Raw genomic sequence first — 16,911 nt, 5'->3', positions numbered from 1 at the left:
TTTCGCTCAGAATCGTTTTTCTTATACAATGATATCATATAATTGAATTCAAATTTAACAACATCCATTACAGTGACCCATTTGTAACCTACTGTACAGCAGAACGACATCCACTTATCCACCTTTTTTTTAATTAATAAGTATAGTAATAATATTATACAATATAAATAAAATAATATTCGTATTACCTATTAATATTTCGTAATACTCAGTACCTATATACTATATATTTTACATAATAAAATTGTTCTATCGTAACTGTATATAGATTTTTAAATTATTTGAAGAAAAAAAAGTATATTTAAGTAGTTAAAGGATTATTATATTTTAAGGTTTTTTTAGAGCATATTAAAATCTTATTTTAAACTTTTAAGATCCTAATTATCCGCTATTAACTCTTTACTTATAAGAAAATATTACAGAGAATCTAATAAGTAATAATCTATAGTATTCGTTATAAGTAGGGCTGTAAATTTGTAGGAAAATGAATTTTTTTTTTGCGGTTGTGAAACATAGCTTTGTACCTAAGAACATAATTTGAATTACCTATGCGTAACTACGAATCCATTTATGAAACTTTTATTTTGCATATTTTTCATTTTTTAACGTTTTTAATTTTTTAGGTTATTGTTTTGCATTTTTAAGTCATATTTTCTTTGTTTAGTTCATTCTCCTTTTTTTTTGATAAAATTCTGTCAATTAACATGTTTGAAAAACATTTTTTTGGTTCTTTTTTTCCAATGCAATAGTCAAGACAAGATCAATAAAGTACCTGCAAATAAATATATTTAAGTTCGTTTTATTATTTTAACAAAATAAATACATAAACAATTTTTTTTTAAATATTTTTGTTGTTTAGCATTAGGTAGGTATACAAAATTCGAATTCAATCAATATTCTTATTTTTTTTTTTTATTAAATTAACACATTTTTATGCATGTAAAATGTAATGTACTAATAATGTATAATATCCTATAATATCAATGTATAAATGAAATTAAAAACTATTTTAAGTGAATTTTACACTATAATTTTTGGCATTTATATTGCGTTTTTAGTGCATATTTTATTGCTTTTTTTTTACATTTTTAAAGTTTTTAGTGCATTTAATTCACAGCCCTGGTTATAAGCATGAAAACTAGAATTCTTGTCTTCATGGTTATAACTTATAAGTTATACTGTTAACTGTTATACATAGAGATAGATAGATGGTTAAAAATAGTAATAGATAGATAATAGAATAGATTGTTGATAAAATAGTAAATACACACACAAAAATAGGTCAGGTTGCAGGTAGCTGGAAACCAAGGTGGATTTATAATCCACCTTGCTGGAAACCCTCGGGCCGCAGTGCCGTATCGTATTATCCGTTATCGGCCGACTGCCATTGTTATTATCATATGAATATAGATATACAAATTACACGTAAAAATTCATTTTTACCGATTTCAACCCTTTAAAGTCAAAATTTTGAAAATCGGGCGATGTGGTGACACTCGGGAAGGTATTTGGAACAACTCTGTGAAAAAAAAATTGGAAAAAAGTTTAATAGTGACGTCACAAAATGGGAACATAAAAAAGTCTTGTTCTTTTATATATATACTGTTCTTTTATAATTTATATATATATATATATATATATAAGGATATTTATATCTGTGGTCTTGCCTTATCTCAGATCAAACAGTATAGCATAACCTGCAGCTACCACACTTAAAATACTGGTACACTCACGACTACGGTTCTCAGACCGTGCTCACGACGATGCCACAGCAGCTGCTGCTTCCGCATACGCTATCAAGGAAAACCTTCACTGATAATGCCTTTTGTGATACGAAATGTGCATAAGCATAATAAATAATAATAATAATAATATTATTATACATACGGTCGTGTCTTGTATTTTCTTTTTGTCCCCTATGGTGTTCTAAACATTCACGCTGATAGACAATGGTACAACAAAGGCCTTTTATTTATTAGTTTAAAACTCCCCCGTTGTCGCGTTACGTAGCACAAACATTATTATTATTATTATTGGACATCCATTATTTTCCACTGTACACCACCCCCGCTCGATACAACACCATTTGATCCTTCTGTGCGCACAGTAAATGGCCGAAAAATCGTCGACATTTTTTTAATCAATTTATTGTATTATTATGGCCAATTGGATGGTCTAAAGTACATATTGCAACGAAAAAGGTTGGTCAATTTATGTTGTGTTTAATGTTATTGCTTATGCCCATCAACGGTGTGTGAGGTTGCTCTTTATAATGTTTTGCATAACAGTTGTTTTTATTCTAATATATTTTTATAGTCGAGTCTTTATTTATAATTTACCTATACCTACATTAACAAGTTAAATGGTTAAAATATTGCTAGCCATACTAACATAAAAAAAAATAAATATTTTTAAGTTGAGAATAAATTAAATGTATTATAAGTTTTTTTTTTTTTATCGCTATAATATTTATGATGGTATTTTTGTAAGCTAAAAAAAAGGTAAGTTATAGCTTAGTATGTTGTTCCTATTATAAAAAAAAGGGTCTATTATTTCGTTGTTACCTTATATACTTAAGTATGTACCTTAATTTTTTAAATATCAAGAAAGGTAAGATACCTTCAGGCTTTTGTTGCATAAACTTACTGTTTCAATTTTCAAATATCAAAAATGTAGGTAATCACAAAAACATTATTTTGCATTTCTTTTGCATCTTTTACATTTCCAAAGTTACCATTTAATTGTTAGGTATATACAGATTTAGTATTCATTGTTTAAGAACTTAATATGTTAAATACCTATTAATAAATTAGGTTGTAAATTTTTGCCACTGCTTAAATAGGCAACAATTTGTTGAAGACAATGAAATATGGTCTACCTAACAATATGTTTTAGCAAAACGTTCATAATAGATAATTGTTTAATCATTTAATAATAGTGCATAATATTAAATTACAACTACTTACCCATTTCTATTCCCCATCAAAAACTACAATAACTAATATGCTGACAGAATAACAATTACTAAAATAACAAATATTATCCAAAGTAGATAATAGGTATTAGAATTTAATAATAATTAAATTTAGGTATATTAATAATATTTGTTCATTGTATTATATATCACAGAATATATAATATAATGGGTGTGTTTAATTATAACGTGTATTGCATCCACATAACGTATAGCGGCACAACTACTGGGGCAGATGATGAAGCCTAACACCGGTTCAGAGGAGGCCCTATGTTTTGTGCTTCCTACTGCAAAATGAGAATGAGAATAAATAAATGTATGGATCTAAAATAATGTTATAGAATTTTTTATTCTGTTTAAATTTGTATTTATTAAAAAAAATTGAATATGTCCATATTAGAGTAACTAATCATTAATAATAATAATAAAAATAATTAATATTAGGTACTATAAATCTCTAAACATTACATTGCTCATAATATTAGGTACATAAAACTGCTAATAACTACAAACTACACAACATAAAAATATCAATGACTTAACATGATAAAACTAATTGCATTTTTAAATACCCATATAAACATCAAAGCATTTATTTTACTAAAAAATAAAAGATTTGTATACTTGATTAGATTATATTTTAACAAATTAAGATTTACCTATCAATACTATACCTAATTTAAAAAATAAACAATACAAATTATTTTGATACATGATAATCTTTTAATTCTTAGTGAAATTAAAGTGCACAATGTAAGTTATGATCGAGTGAAGTAAAAACAATTTTGTTAAGATTCATTTTTAGAAAATGGAGTATATACAAAAAAAAATAAAATATTTACTAATAGATCCAAAAAATCCTTTTCATTGTGGTCACCAAATTCTTGTCTCTCCACTGTTAACGTAATCACTATTTTAATAAAATGAGGATTTAGTTTGTAAGAAATCGATCATATTAGGTAATTGTTATCTTGCTGAATCATCTCAAATCTCAATAAGAAATTACATCTGAATATTGTGTTGGTTTTTATCTAACAAATGTATAACATTGGAAATTTGTGTTTATCAAAATCCATTTTGTATTGTTAATTTTAATATTGCAATATTGACAATATTGACCATACAAATTTTAGATAAGAATATTATCTGTGTTGCTTTGTTGTATTTTTTTTGTTAATATTTTAACTTTAAAGTAAGTTACTTATAAGTATGCAAAATAAAATACGAAAAAAAAGCTATCAAAATAACACTAATAATATTCTTACCTTTAAATTTAAAATGTTGTCAATTAATTGTAACATTTAGACTAACTACACAAGATTTAAATTTTTCACAAATTTGAGATGTTTGTATGACAGAAACAACTCAAAATGCGGGCATTGTGTTAGTCATTAACTAAGAACTAAGGTAGCTTTTTTTATAATTTTTAAATATATGTAAATTTAATTATTTAATTAATTGACGATTAAAAAAATAAAATAAAACATTTTAATATTTCCAGTTACTCAGTTTCAACAATTTAAAAATGGAGGAAAGTCACCCAACATCGTCGTCTGATATAACAGAAAACAATGAAGACGATTGTAAAGTAACTTGGACACATCCAAGTCATATTTTTCAACGACTTATAGCATTATTTTTGATGTGTTTAATTGGATTTGGTAAAAATTTATTTAGTTTTATTCATAGTAATAAGCGGTAGTAAGTTTGAAAAATATTAAAAATTATATTTATTATTTTTAGGTTCATATTTTTGTTTTGATAATCCTGGAGCATTACAAGATAATTTTATTCAAGACATGAACTTAACAACTTCTCAATTTGTCTATCTGTATTCGTGGTATTCATGGCCGAATGTTATAATGTGTTTCATTGGTGGATTTTTGATTGACAGGTTTTAAGTTTATTATTCTGTAATATGCTTGATGTTGATTCATTTACAACCAATATATATCTTGGGATTTACACTATAATGACATCGGTCATTTACAAAAAGAAAATATTATTTTTTTTTCATTTTTCAGTATTTACATAAATTATATTTATTCAAATATGTGATATATATATAAATTTAATTAACAAAAAATTCTTGTTATTATTTTATTAATGTTTTTATAGTAAAATGTGCATTTTATATTTTTTTATAATAAAACTTCTGTAGTGAAAATATTAAGGTTAAATTAAAATTGATTAACTTATAAGATTATCTACATATTATATTCTAATGACAATATTTTAAAGTTATAAACATTGTTTATTTTGATAAATTTTAGTTGCATTGATTTCTCATACATTTATAAATTGATAAATTAATTTAAAAATAATTAATTAATCTTACAAAAAAATGGTTTTAGTGTTTTTGGAATACGATTAGGTACTGTCATCTACGCATTATTGGTTGTTCTTGGTCAAATAGTATTTGCTGCTGGAGCATATTTGAACGCCCTCTGGATTATGATACTTGGCCGTCTGATATTTGGGTAATTATAATTTGGTATCATATATATTTTTTTTTACTTACCCGCGGCAACTTAGGCTATTGGGTGGATTTTTTACTGTGGGGGAGTGGGGAGTGTGCTGTAGGTAAACACGTGCGTTTGATATTTTGGCAGATTTTTGAGTAGGGACCCGTAGGTATCTGCCATGCCTGGGTGGGGGATGGCAGAACTTGTTTTCCGGACACCGTGACTTTACCAAAGAAAAATGCCGCCGCGGACGAGGTTTAACCGGTGTCGGTGCACGTTGCAACCGACGCCTTAGTCCGCTCGGCCACTCCGTCCCCCTTAGTATTATATTATGATAGTTGGATAATATAATTTAAGTAAGCTTTGTCTTTTTTTAACAAAAAACTAATTGAATACATTAAAATAACTTTATATTAAGCATGCATAAACTATATTATTATGTGTATTTTAGAAATACATCTAATAAGAAGGTTAAATTTAGTATTATACAAATTACATTATAATTTAGTTTGAGCTTTCTTTTTTATAAATTAAATTAATGTATATATTTAAACATGCTATAAAACAAAGTTAAAATAAATAATTTATATTTTTATGCTTAATTATAGATATAGTTTAATAATTTTATTGACCATAAATTTACCAAATCTTTTATTTTAGTTATAAACTAAAAATTGTCATACTCAATTTTGAATAACATTTAAATTAATTTTTTGTATTTTTTTATAACCAACATATTCACTGCGCTCACTTTGTATATGCTGAATGGTGCCAATTGGTATAATGTATATTTTAATTAAATGCACTACAATTTGGTCAGTGTTATGATTAAACTATATAATTTTTGTTACCGTCTCCTATAAGTATTATATCATGCATGTCGAACATTGGTATTTTAATTTCAAATTAAAATTAACAGGTTCCTACAAGATTATTATAAAAATTAAAAATATGTTTTAACACAGAATTGGTGGAGAGTCATTGGCTGTTGCTCAAAATAACTATGCAGTATTGTGGTTTAAAGGAAAAGAACTTAATATGGTGTTTGGATTTCAAATAAGTTTTGCCAGAGTTGGTTCAACAGTGAATTTCATAATTATGGAACCATTATATCGATATATAAAAAATCAAATAAATGTCCCTAACTATCAAAGTTTATCAATTGCTTTGTTAGTTGGTATGTATTTAATAAAAATCATAATTTTACAGAAATCTATTAATTTATATTATTTTCATTAGCAAGTTTAACCTGTGTCTTATCATTGGTAAGTGCCTTATTACTTGCTTGGCAAGATAAAAGAGCCGAAAAACTACTACACCGAAAAACACCTGATGCTACTGAAGTCGTAAAAATGTCTGATGTGCGATACTTTCCAAAAGTCTTTTGGCTAGTTACATTCATTATTGTTTTCTATTATACATCAATTTTTCCATTTGTTGCATTAGGAAAGTAAGATGATTGTATTATTATATTTATCAGCAATAATATTATGATTTATAAAATACTACTTAACATAAGTTAAATCATTGATATTGAGTCATTTATTTCAATATGTTATTTCTTTAATTTGAAATAATTGTGCATAATATGTCTTAATTAACTTTTAAATAATTACACTCACTACTAATTGTAGTTTAAATTACTACATTTAAAAAATTATTTCTGAATCAATATTAACCAAATTTCCTTGCTGTGTACTTTTGAATAAATTTCTTAATAAAACGATTTAACTTAGGGTTTAGATTTAATTTTGTTCAACTAAAGAAATCTTGTTATTTTTAAGTAACACATTAAATTATCTAATAATTATTTTGATTAGATTTATTATTGTAAATGTTTATTTTTCAGAGTATTCTTTGAAAAAAAGTATAACTTTTCACCCGATTCAGCCAATTTGATTAATGGCATTATTTACATCATATCATCTATATGTGCACCAGGACTTGGTTTAGTCATTGATAAAACTGGAAGAAACCTATTTTGGGTATTCTTATCAATTCTTGGTACCTTGGTTTCACATATGTTCTTGGCATTTACATTTGTGAACCCTTATATTGCCATGGTAAGATAATTTAACTCACATTTTAAACACAAAATATACTCTGTTCAAGTTAAGAAACGTAGTTGCCGGAAACCAGTTTTTCTGTTTGTCATCCCCGCCCATTAAATTATCTGTATATAATTATCAGCAGTGTAGTATTGCCGCTGATTACGTTTCTTAACCTGAACAGAGTATATGTATTAAGATAATTATATTTGAAATTTCTTATAGTTCACAATGGGATTGTCTTACTCAATGTTGGCAAGTGCATTATGGCCTCTGATTGCAATGGTTATTCCTGAACATCAAATGGGAACAGCATATGGCATGCAAGTGTTTTGTGTATTATAATGTTGTACTTATGCTAGTTTATTATCTTGCCTATTTATTAAAAAGATAAAAATGGGACAGTCATAAAATGAAAATAAATGTATATGTTTGAATTAAACATATAACCAAATCATTGTATATCGTTAATACCGCTTAGATATAAATTCAATTTTTTTGTTATTCATTTAAGATTTTTTATTCAGATGTTAATTTAATTTTAAACTCAAAGCAAAATCTAAATCTAATATATTGTGTAAAACAGTGGTTCCTAACTTAATATGAGGGGACTAATATTTTTAATTCAATTTTTATCATCCTTTAAAATAATCACAATAATTAAAAAACATAAAATTCGGATATTTTTTTAACAATAAAATATAGTATGAAATAATAAAAAATAGAAATTACGAGTATCTATAACAATTATTTATAATTTTCATGATAATTTTCTTCCACGGTATTTTTTGCTATTCAATTAAAAAAGGATAATATTTTTTTTACAAAAATCATGCTGAAATAACATGTGAATTATGCACTATCACGGCCCTTCATAAAAAACCTCTTAGAGTCGTGACCCCTAATTTAGGTTTTGGGAATCGCTGGTGTAAAATAATAAAATATACAAACAATGTTTTTCAATTTCAATCATGATGAACCATTGATTATATTATTGAGGAAAAATTAATTCTGTTTTAGTCAATGATATGTGATAACAAATATGACAGTATATTGATTTCTCATTTTATTTTTATGATTGTATAGAGCACAATCCGTTGAAAATCTTGGTCTTGCTGTTGTTGCTTTGTTAAGTGGTATAATAGTTGATTCAGATGGTTACTATATGGTGGAATTATTTTTCTGTCTTTTATTATCTGGTAAATATTATTTTTATTAGTCATAGAATATAACATTGTAAAATTTATCTTTTACTAATTAAGTATTTATTTGTATAGTTTAGTTTAACATAACTACGCAATAAATAATTATGTGTGTTGTTTTTGTCTTAAATGTTTCCTAATACATTTGAGTTAGTAAATTATAGACATATTTATATTTTATAAGTTCCCAGTGGTTAATTATAAAAATTGAAGATAACTTATTCATTTTAAAACATATTTATCTTCTTAATTTTAAATTTCTATACACATTAAAAATCTTACATTCTATTTTTTTAAATGGAAGAAAAACAGATTAATTTAAATAATTAATATTTATATATTTCAAGTTAATAATATAGACTTCAATTAATAATATGTTTTTTCCCTTACATTTTAATTATTTAATTTATCCATTAAACTTATTTTGTTATAGATACAATTATTTCAAATAATTATGTGATGATTCCCTTATTACGGTTTTAAATATTTGTGCTACCTAATTTAAATAAAACAGTTATTTGTAATTTTTTCTATTTCTAATTAACCTATATAATTTTAGCTGCTTTGTTGCTGACGGCTATTTTGTGGACATGGGATTCAATGAGTAATGGAATATTAAATATGAGTATTAAACAAAGAAATCAACTTGAATCAAACAAGTAAAGAACCCTTTTTATTTTCTACCAGAAATTGTTTATTAATACTATTTTGAGTTTTTAATAAACCTTTTTTTTTGTTACAGAACTCCTTCTCCGGAAAAACAAAATCTTTTACACAATAATGACACCTATACCGAAGACTAAATATTAACCTTAACTTTTAAGTAAACTTTTATATATTATGTAAGAAATTAATCTTTGAACAATATGTTATCTTTAAATAAATAATTAAATCATAACTTATACTGATTTATAACAAATATATTCATAAACCAAATTATATTAAATTCATACTTAAACATTACATGTGCATATTGTTTGTACATGCATGTCGCATATGTAAATGATCAGTATAAACAGTATGATTTTTTTAAACATAGAAGACTAATTATTTTGAAATATTAATTTTTTTTTTTTATGATTTTAAATACATCAAACTATATTTTTAAATGTTTATTTGTGTATTATATTATTATAAACCTAACCATGTAAAATTGATACCAGGATAATTGTATGGAGTATAATAAATGATAATTGATAACAAACTTCAAATAATTAACTTAGGCTTCTTACATTGACTATTCTTTAAATTCTTACATAATTGAGCATACATTTTTTCCAATTATTAACTAAAATATTTATTTATTTTTAGTTTTTTATTATATATAATATTAGTATTTAATATACCTAATATAAAATATTATATTGTATATTATAACAGCAATTATAAATATTAATTTACTGTTAAAAACAACTGATTTTGTGTTCATTTCTTGTTTAACATAACTCAGTATGCTAAAATTAAAGTTTTCAACTTTTAATGACCTACATTTTAATTAAAAATATTATTTCCAAGTTTTCTGATCGTTTTAACTTTAGAAAATTAGTTTGAATACTTGTTTATTATTAATAATAATTATTTTAGTTAAAAAAATAAGGACTGCAAATATTAATATGAAACAATATGCAATAATTTTCTGCTCTTCTACTATAAGTTTAAAACAATTGCAAAACTCCATGTTATTTAAGAAAAGAAATGAAAAATTAATAATTATTCTGCAATACGACTATTGTTAAAAACTTCAGCTGTATAACTTAATCAAAAAAATCTATTTCATAATTTTGTTACCCATTTATTATAAAACATTTTTATGAAAATAACATGATCGAAATTAAGTTTTTGTTAATTAAAACAAATTATTATAATTTGGTTTAATAAGTTCAACACTAGATTGTTATTATATTTATACAAATACCTTGTAATCAAAAGTCTGTATAACATTTATCTATAAGAAAACAATATGTGCAAAGTACCTGATCATTATAATATAAATATATAATGTTTTAAACACTTGCACATCAGATTTCATAGACTAATTGAATATGTGTTACCTATTATTATTAGGAAACATATTATTTTTATCATTGTATTATTGTCATTCCTTTTTTATATGTTACATATTATTAATATGTTAATAATATTATGTGATGAGTTTTAATAATTTTACTTATGTGTTATACATTTTAAACTATAAAATAAAATAGGTGTGTAGTGATATTATTTAAAATTACTACCTATAATTCTATATTTTTAATTTGTAATCTATAGTTTTTCATAGAAGTACCTAATTGGTTGTCTCATTAAGAAGTAAAGTGTATGATTTGCTTAAAGTTGATTAAAAATGTACACTAAATAATTTAATTATAAGATTACTATTATATACTATTGATGATAAGACTTTGTTGGTCGAATATACAAAATACAATAATACATATTATATTTACCTGTAATAGGTAATACACAAAATAAAAAAAATTCATGCGTAATACAATTTGTTCTTTTTTACATATTTTATTAATTTGTTCTAATACTAAACAGTAAAAACTGAATAAGAAAATAAGTAAATTAATCATCCATTAAAAGGTAATTTCTTGAAATACCTACCATAAGTTAGAAGTTCTGAAACCAAATTTTTATCTTATTCGCCATTCTTCATCATTGTACCTATATTTCATTGATAAACAAACTTGTTAAGTTTAGTGACTAAGCCTAATTTGCTATTGAATTAACAAAATCTCTGTAACTTGAGAACTAAACAGCCTACCTGTCAAAATCTTGTTCAAGTAAAAATTTGCAGTTTTCACAAGTTTAAATGACCACATCATATTATTGTTATAACATCACAAAAGCAAAATAAGTCTGATATTTCAACTAATTTATTTATAGTAAAAAATACTGTGTAATACTATTATCCCCAATATATTATTTTATTTTTGTATAATTTGTATTAATTAAAATACATTTCGAACAAACATTTTATTTTAGGACATGGTTTATCTTGCCCCATTGTATTTTATCCGTCTTACCCCAAATAGAGTAATGTTTTAATTTAATGTGTCTATTATTCTTAAAAAAAGGATAAACTCTACCAAAGTAGCATTAATTGAAACCTAACAAGACTAGCCATTAAAAGTTATACAAGAGTAATAATTACTTAGTAATTACTTCTCATTATTAAGAATAAACAGTTATTTACTTACTTATTCATTATTTGATGTTCCCAAAATATTACATCGCATATTGCCGTTAAATTCAAAGCATCCGTGTACCTTATCAGTTGAATTATTTGTTAATATAAAATAATATTATTTATTTAATATTTCTGAAATAATAAGTGTTCTCATTGATAAAAGAATCACCCGTTATTTTATGATGTAGGTACCTACCTATAATGTATAAATTAATGCGTAGATAATAGGCAGATATGCACATAATAATTAACGGGTATATATAGAGTATATGTCTATAATATGTATACAAGTACCTAATTAATATAAATGTAATAAATCGGTTAATTGCTCACACGCACTATGTCATATGACAATCCATTGTAATCAGATAATAAATTTGTCGATTAGGATTAAACGTTTGTAGTTTTTAAACGATATAGTTCTAAATTTAATATCTGTTATTTGATAACCGTAGCACACAAGTAGGTAGGTACCTAGGATTTTGGCGCATTCGTACGATACGATTTTGGCGCTTTAGTACGATACGACTTTTTTTCTTATCTCATTTTGGTGCTTATGTCTTCCACAGTTCCACCCAGTATTTTAGTATTCTTGTCTACGGTTCCACCGCTCAATAAATAATACCAGATCATATACCCTCATTCGACCCAAAATAAATGAGCAAATAATTAGATTTTCTCAATGGTATCTGCAGACATCTGCGCCTTAAAATTATTATAGGATACAACCAAATCTTCGGTATGTATGCCTTTAGGACACTCTCTTTTTGAAGAATTGGTTATTTTGAGTAGAGATGATGAGTTCGATACCGACTGTTTTCAAGTAGTTAAATGAAAGCAATTTTCTAAATGTTTGCGTAATAGGTAAGTAAGTTATCATTAGTGTGTGTGTCACGTTTATACACGGTATATATAATAGATATTACCCGTTGGCATACACATCTCGTTTGTGCAATCACTACATAACAATATACTTTTAGCGTATCTACTGCAATAAAATTATCCAAGTCCAAACATATTATATTAAAGTTAATATAGTAGGTACTTATATTCAAAAGGAAAATAACAAAAACAAACGTCGAAGATAAAATGTCAAGGTATACCTAATAACAGTTACAATTACACAAAATGGAACCGGCATATGAAAATATTCATCTCAATGTATATTATTTTATCATTTAAATGTGTTCAACACTTAATGGTTTGTTTTTGCCTATTTATTATAGATGCAATCAATCAAAGAAATCGATCAAATCAAGTTTCAACAATTTAGCAAGACGAATTTTCAACACATAAATGTACCTATGTATTATATTGTATATTCTATGTCTAGTAAGTACAAAATATTTAATTTTTTTTTTATTTGTATTTGTATTAATCACTATTTTGTACCTACTATTTTATTATTTGAATTAAATAAAATATCGATAGTATGGCCTACTTTTTGCTACACATTTGACGGCGTAAAATATGTATAACTTTGAAATTTGTGATAAATCATCCGGTGCAAAAGAATAAATACTACTTACCTATATAATTCAGATAGTCTAAGAAAATCGGAAGCAATTGACGATCACTGTAATATTAGTTTCTAATATAGTTTCAAAAACATATAATACACGGACAATTCCTTTGTTTATACATTTAGTAGAGGCGATATTATTTACATCTATTGATATTTAAAAACATTTTTATGGATCATATATTATGGTTGATATAATATACATTATTAATGGTTAATTGACTCAATTAATAGGAGGTTAGACGACATAACGCTTTGGTTCAAGTTACTCTTGATAAAGAAAGGGGAAAGTTTTAATAGTATAAAATATTAATTATTCAAAAAGCCATCCTTGCACTCACTAATTAATTAATTAATTTGCTTTGGGCTCTTAACTATTGTAACACTGCCTTAAGTATTAGATTCGGCTGTTCCTAGCAGGCCAAAAAATATAGTACGGAATTTTAAGTATACAAATGTATACTCTGCGTACCGCAAATTACGCCCCTGATCTAAATATTCCAATGGTATTGGTTCTCATATTTGAAACAAATTAGTTTTTTTATCTATTCACCCAAGTATATGATTTATTAGATACTTCTTAAATTGTATACAAATTTGATTAGATTAATCTAAATAATTTAAAATGTATAGTAGGTATACCTACTTAAAAATTCCAAAAATCAGAATATGTATAGATAAATTATTATTAAAGGAAAAAATGGGTATGAGTTTGGTGAATCACTCTGTAGTCTGTACCTATATACTATCTATATTGACTATTTCCTATTACGTACCTATTAAACCAAACACTTTAAGTATGGTTATACCTGCAGTTAGGTTATACAATATAGCAATTGTATAAATGTTTTTTAAGAAAATAAGCGTGCACATTTTTTTTAGGTACCTAGGTATAATTAATTATTTTATAATGTTACCCTCTCTCCACTATAATGTTATCCAATTCTCATCTGCGAATCGTAATATAAAAATAACCAACAAATTATAATTTCAAGTAATAATAAGACCATTGCTAATGTACTGCCGATAATTAGGTAGGTATTATTATATAGACACGAAACGTAGATTCTATGGATTTTCCGTCAGTATAATATTATAATTTATAACTACACGCCACGGCACACCCAAAAATGCATTAGGCGCCTCAACTTACATCAAACTAACGTAAGTTTATAGACAAACAAAACAACTTGAGCCACGTCTTCCTTACATCGTGTCCGTAGGTTAGCTGTTACACGGTATCTGCTAGTAAAAGCCTATCGATTTTAAAAGCGTTTATTCCAATTTAATTCCCTTTTTATGTATATTATTTATACCAAGTACCAGGTCTAGACTGACCACGACGGCGGCAATGGCCACATAATCCGAGTATGTAATAAGACAAATTTTAATCAAAACTAGTTTTTGGACGAATTTTAAAAATGTTAAAAGTTTTTAACAAATAGCTACTATACCAAAATTGTCCTTCAAATCCGCCCCTGATTTATACGAGTGCTTTTGTAGATTGTTTAGATTGATTGTAGACATAGTAGTTATATTCTCTTGCTCCTGAAATTATTAGTACCTATACCCTACCTATATACATATATCATTCTTCATATTTTAATTATTACTATAAATTATAAGTTAAGTGTCTTTAAACTGTTGGGTAATTATAATAAGTACCAATGACCATTATTGCAAATTCATATTCACATATTATAATCAAATCTGAGATCGAGAATGTTATTTAAAAACCATCGATCTTTGACAAAAGTATAATCTTCATCGAAGTTCATTTAAATAACTTAGGTCCTGGTATACTAACGTTATTTAAATTTCTTACTGGGGTACTAATTATTATACTTACCTACTCATATATTCATTATAGAATTAAAAATTAAATATTAATAAGAAATTAAAAATATCGATTTATTGTACTTTAATAAGTTAGAATAGTTAGATAGTAGTATAGTACCTAGGTATTATTGTTTTTAATTTTAATGTATATAGATACCTACTTAATATAATAAGACATAGCCACACAGGTGAACTAGCGTAACAGCAGTGGCTTATATAGATATAGGACCTGAACAATATTTTCATTATTATTATATAAGTTTAATGAACAAAAATGTAATAAATTCCTATGAAATTAAAACATGGACAGTTAATATTTTAATTCCAGTTTTGCACTTGGTAAATCTAGAAAACACGTATTTGACATGCCATCTACCTATGCGTATAGATAATACACGAAGCTTATCGGGAATTAATGGATAATTACCTATACCGATACGTACATATTATATTGGTAGGTAGGTATTAAGAAATGGGTTATTTAATTAATATAGATGACGAACCCACATGTTTCATACTTTGTTATTTTAACATCGAAAAATCCAATGAATACTTATTATTTGAATCTCAATGTTATTGTTTAATATAAGTTTAATTATTCGTTATACAATTGTGTTTGAAGTTTATATACTACTATGTACCTGTATATGGACTATATTATTATTATTTATTACTTTTCAGTAATAAAAATAAAATGTATATAGGTACAACACTATACCTATAGTGACTATAGATTATTATTTTTAGGTATATTAACAGTTTTATTTTAATTATTTTTACTGAACATTTATGATTTGTTCACACATAAATACTAGCTGAAATACACAATAATAAATTACCTACAATATTACTACAATAATGAGCCAATATAATACATTGTAATATAATATAATGTAATTATACCTATCATTATACATTTAAGTGGACTGTAGAGTACTTATCTATATTACAGTACTGCTATCTATATTAATAATAATACCTATGCCTACTACAAACATATTGTAGAAAGATGTTTGTTTGGGCCATAATATTGTGTTATACATATATAGCAAATATGCATTATCTTTTTATCTTATCTAGATAAATAAAACTGTTATTTGATTATCTGCAGATAATTAGATAATATTTTTTATTAATTTCACTTGATTTTTCCTATTTTTCTATAACTTTTAATCAGGGCTTGCAAACTTTTTAATAACGTTATGATTATAACGTCATATTTGACAAAAGACGATTGAAATTTGTAAACGTTATTAAACGGAAAGTGATAATAAATAATTATAAATACCGCAAAACAAAACATAATGACTAACAAAATATATTATATATCATTAAACGAAAAATAACGCAAAACGTAAATTATAGCATACTTATCGTTGAACGAAAAATAACACAAAACGAAATATTTTAAAATTTATATATTTAAAAGGTGTATTGGTTTTGTAGAAACATTTATTTCATGCGAACAATCTAAGAATCTAAGAATCCAAGAACTGATTATATTATATTCTGTGTCCGGGCCATAACCTACCCGCGTTAGTTATTATTTTTAAATTTAACAGGTACCTAATATTTAATAACATTATTATAAATAACGATAAACCCAAAACTTGTATAACGTTTTAATTGTAAATAACATAAAACGGAATTTTTCAAATGCAAGCTCTGCTT

General features: G+C 25.3%; 1 protein-coding gene across 1 annotated transcript; it reads left to right on the top strand.

Moving 5' to 3' along the window:
• Positions 1 to 1,852: 1,852 nt before the first annotated feature.
• Positions 1,853 to 9,798, top strand: LOC132936170 (major facilitator superfamily domain-containing protein 1-like). Its single transcript, XM_061002860.1, has 11 exons — positions 1,853 to 2,201; positions 4,476 to 4,635; positions 4,718 to 4,868; positions 5,329 to 5,454; positions 6,405 to 6,616; positions 6,679 to 6,889; positions 7,289 to 7,502; positions 7,713 to 7,810; positions 8,574 to 8,686; positions 9,249 to 9,348; positions 9,432 to 9,798. Exons 2-11 carry the CDS (start codon positions 4,500 to 4,502, stop codon positions 9,490 to 9,492), a joined length of 1,422 nt encoding a protein of 473 aa, XP_060858843.1. The 5' UTR covers positions 1,853 to 2,201; positions 4,476 to 4,499; the 3' UTR covers positions 9,493 to 9,798.
• The last annotated feature ends 7,113 nt before the right edge of the window (positions 9,799 to 16,911 follow it).

The sequence above is a fragment of the Metopolophium dirhodum genome, chromosome 1 (assembly GCF_019925205.1).
Source record: "Metopolophium dirhodum isolate CAU chromosome 1, ASM1992520v1, whole genome shotgun sequence".
NCBI classification, from domain to species: Eukaryota; Metazoa; Arthropoda; class Insecta; order Hemiptera; family Aphididae; genus Metopolophium; species Metopolophium dirhodum.
This window is presented reverse-complemented; position numbering and strand designations above follow the sequence as displayed.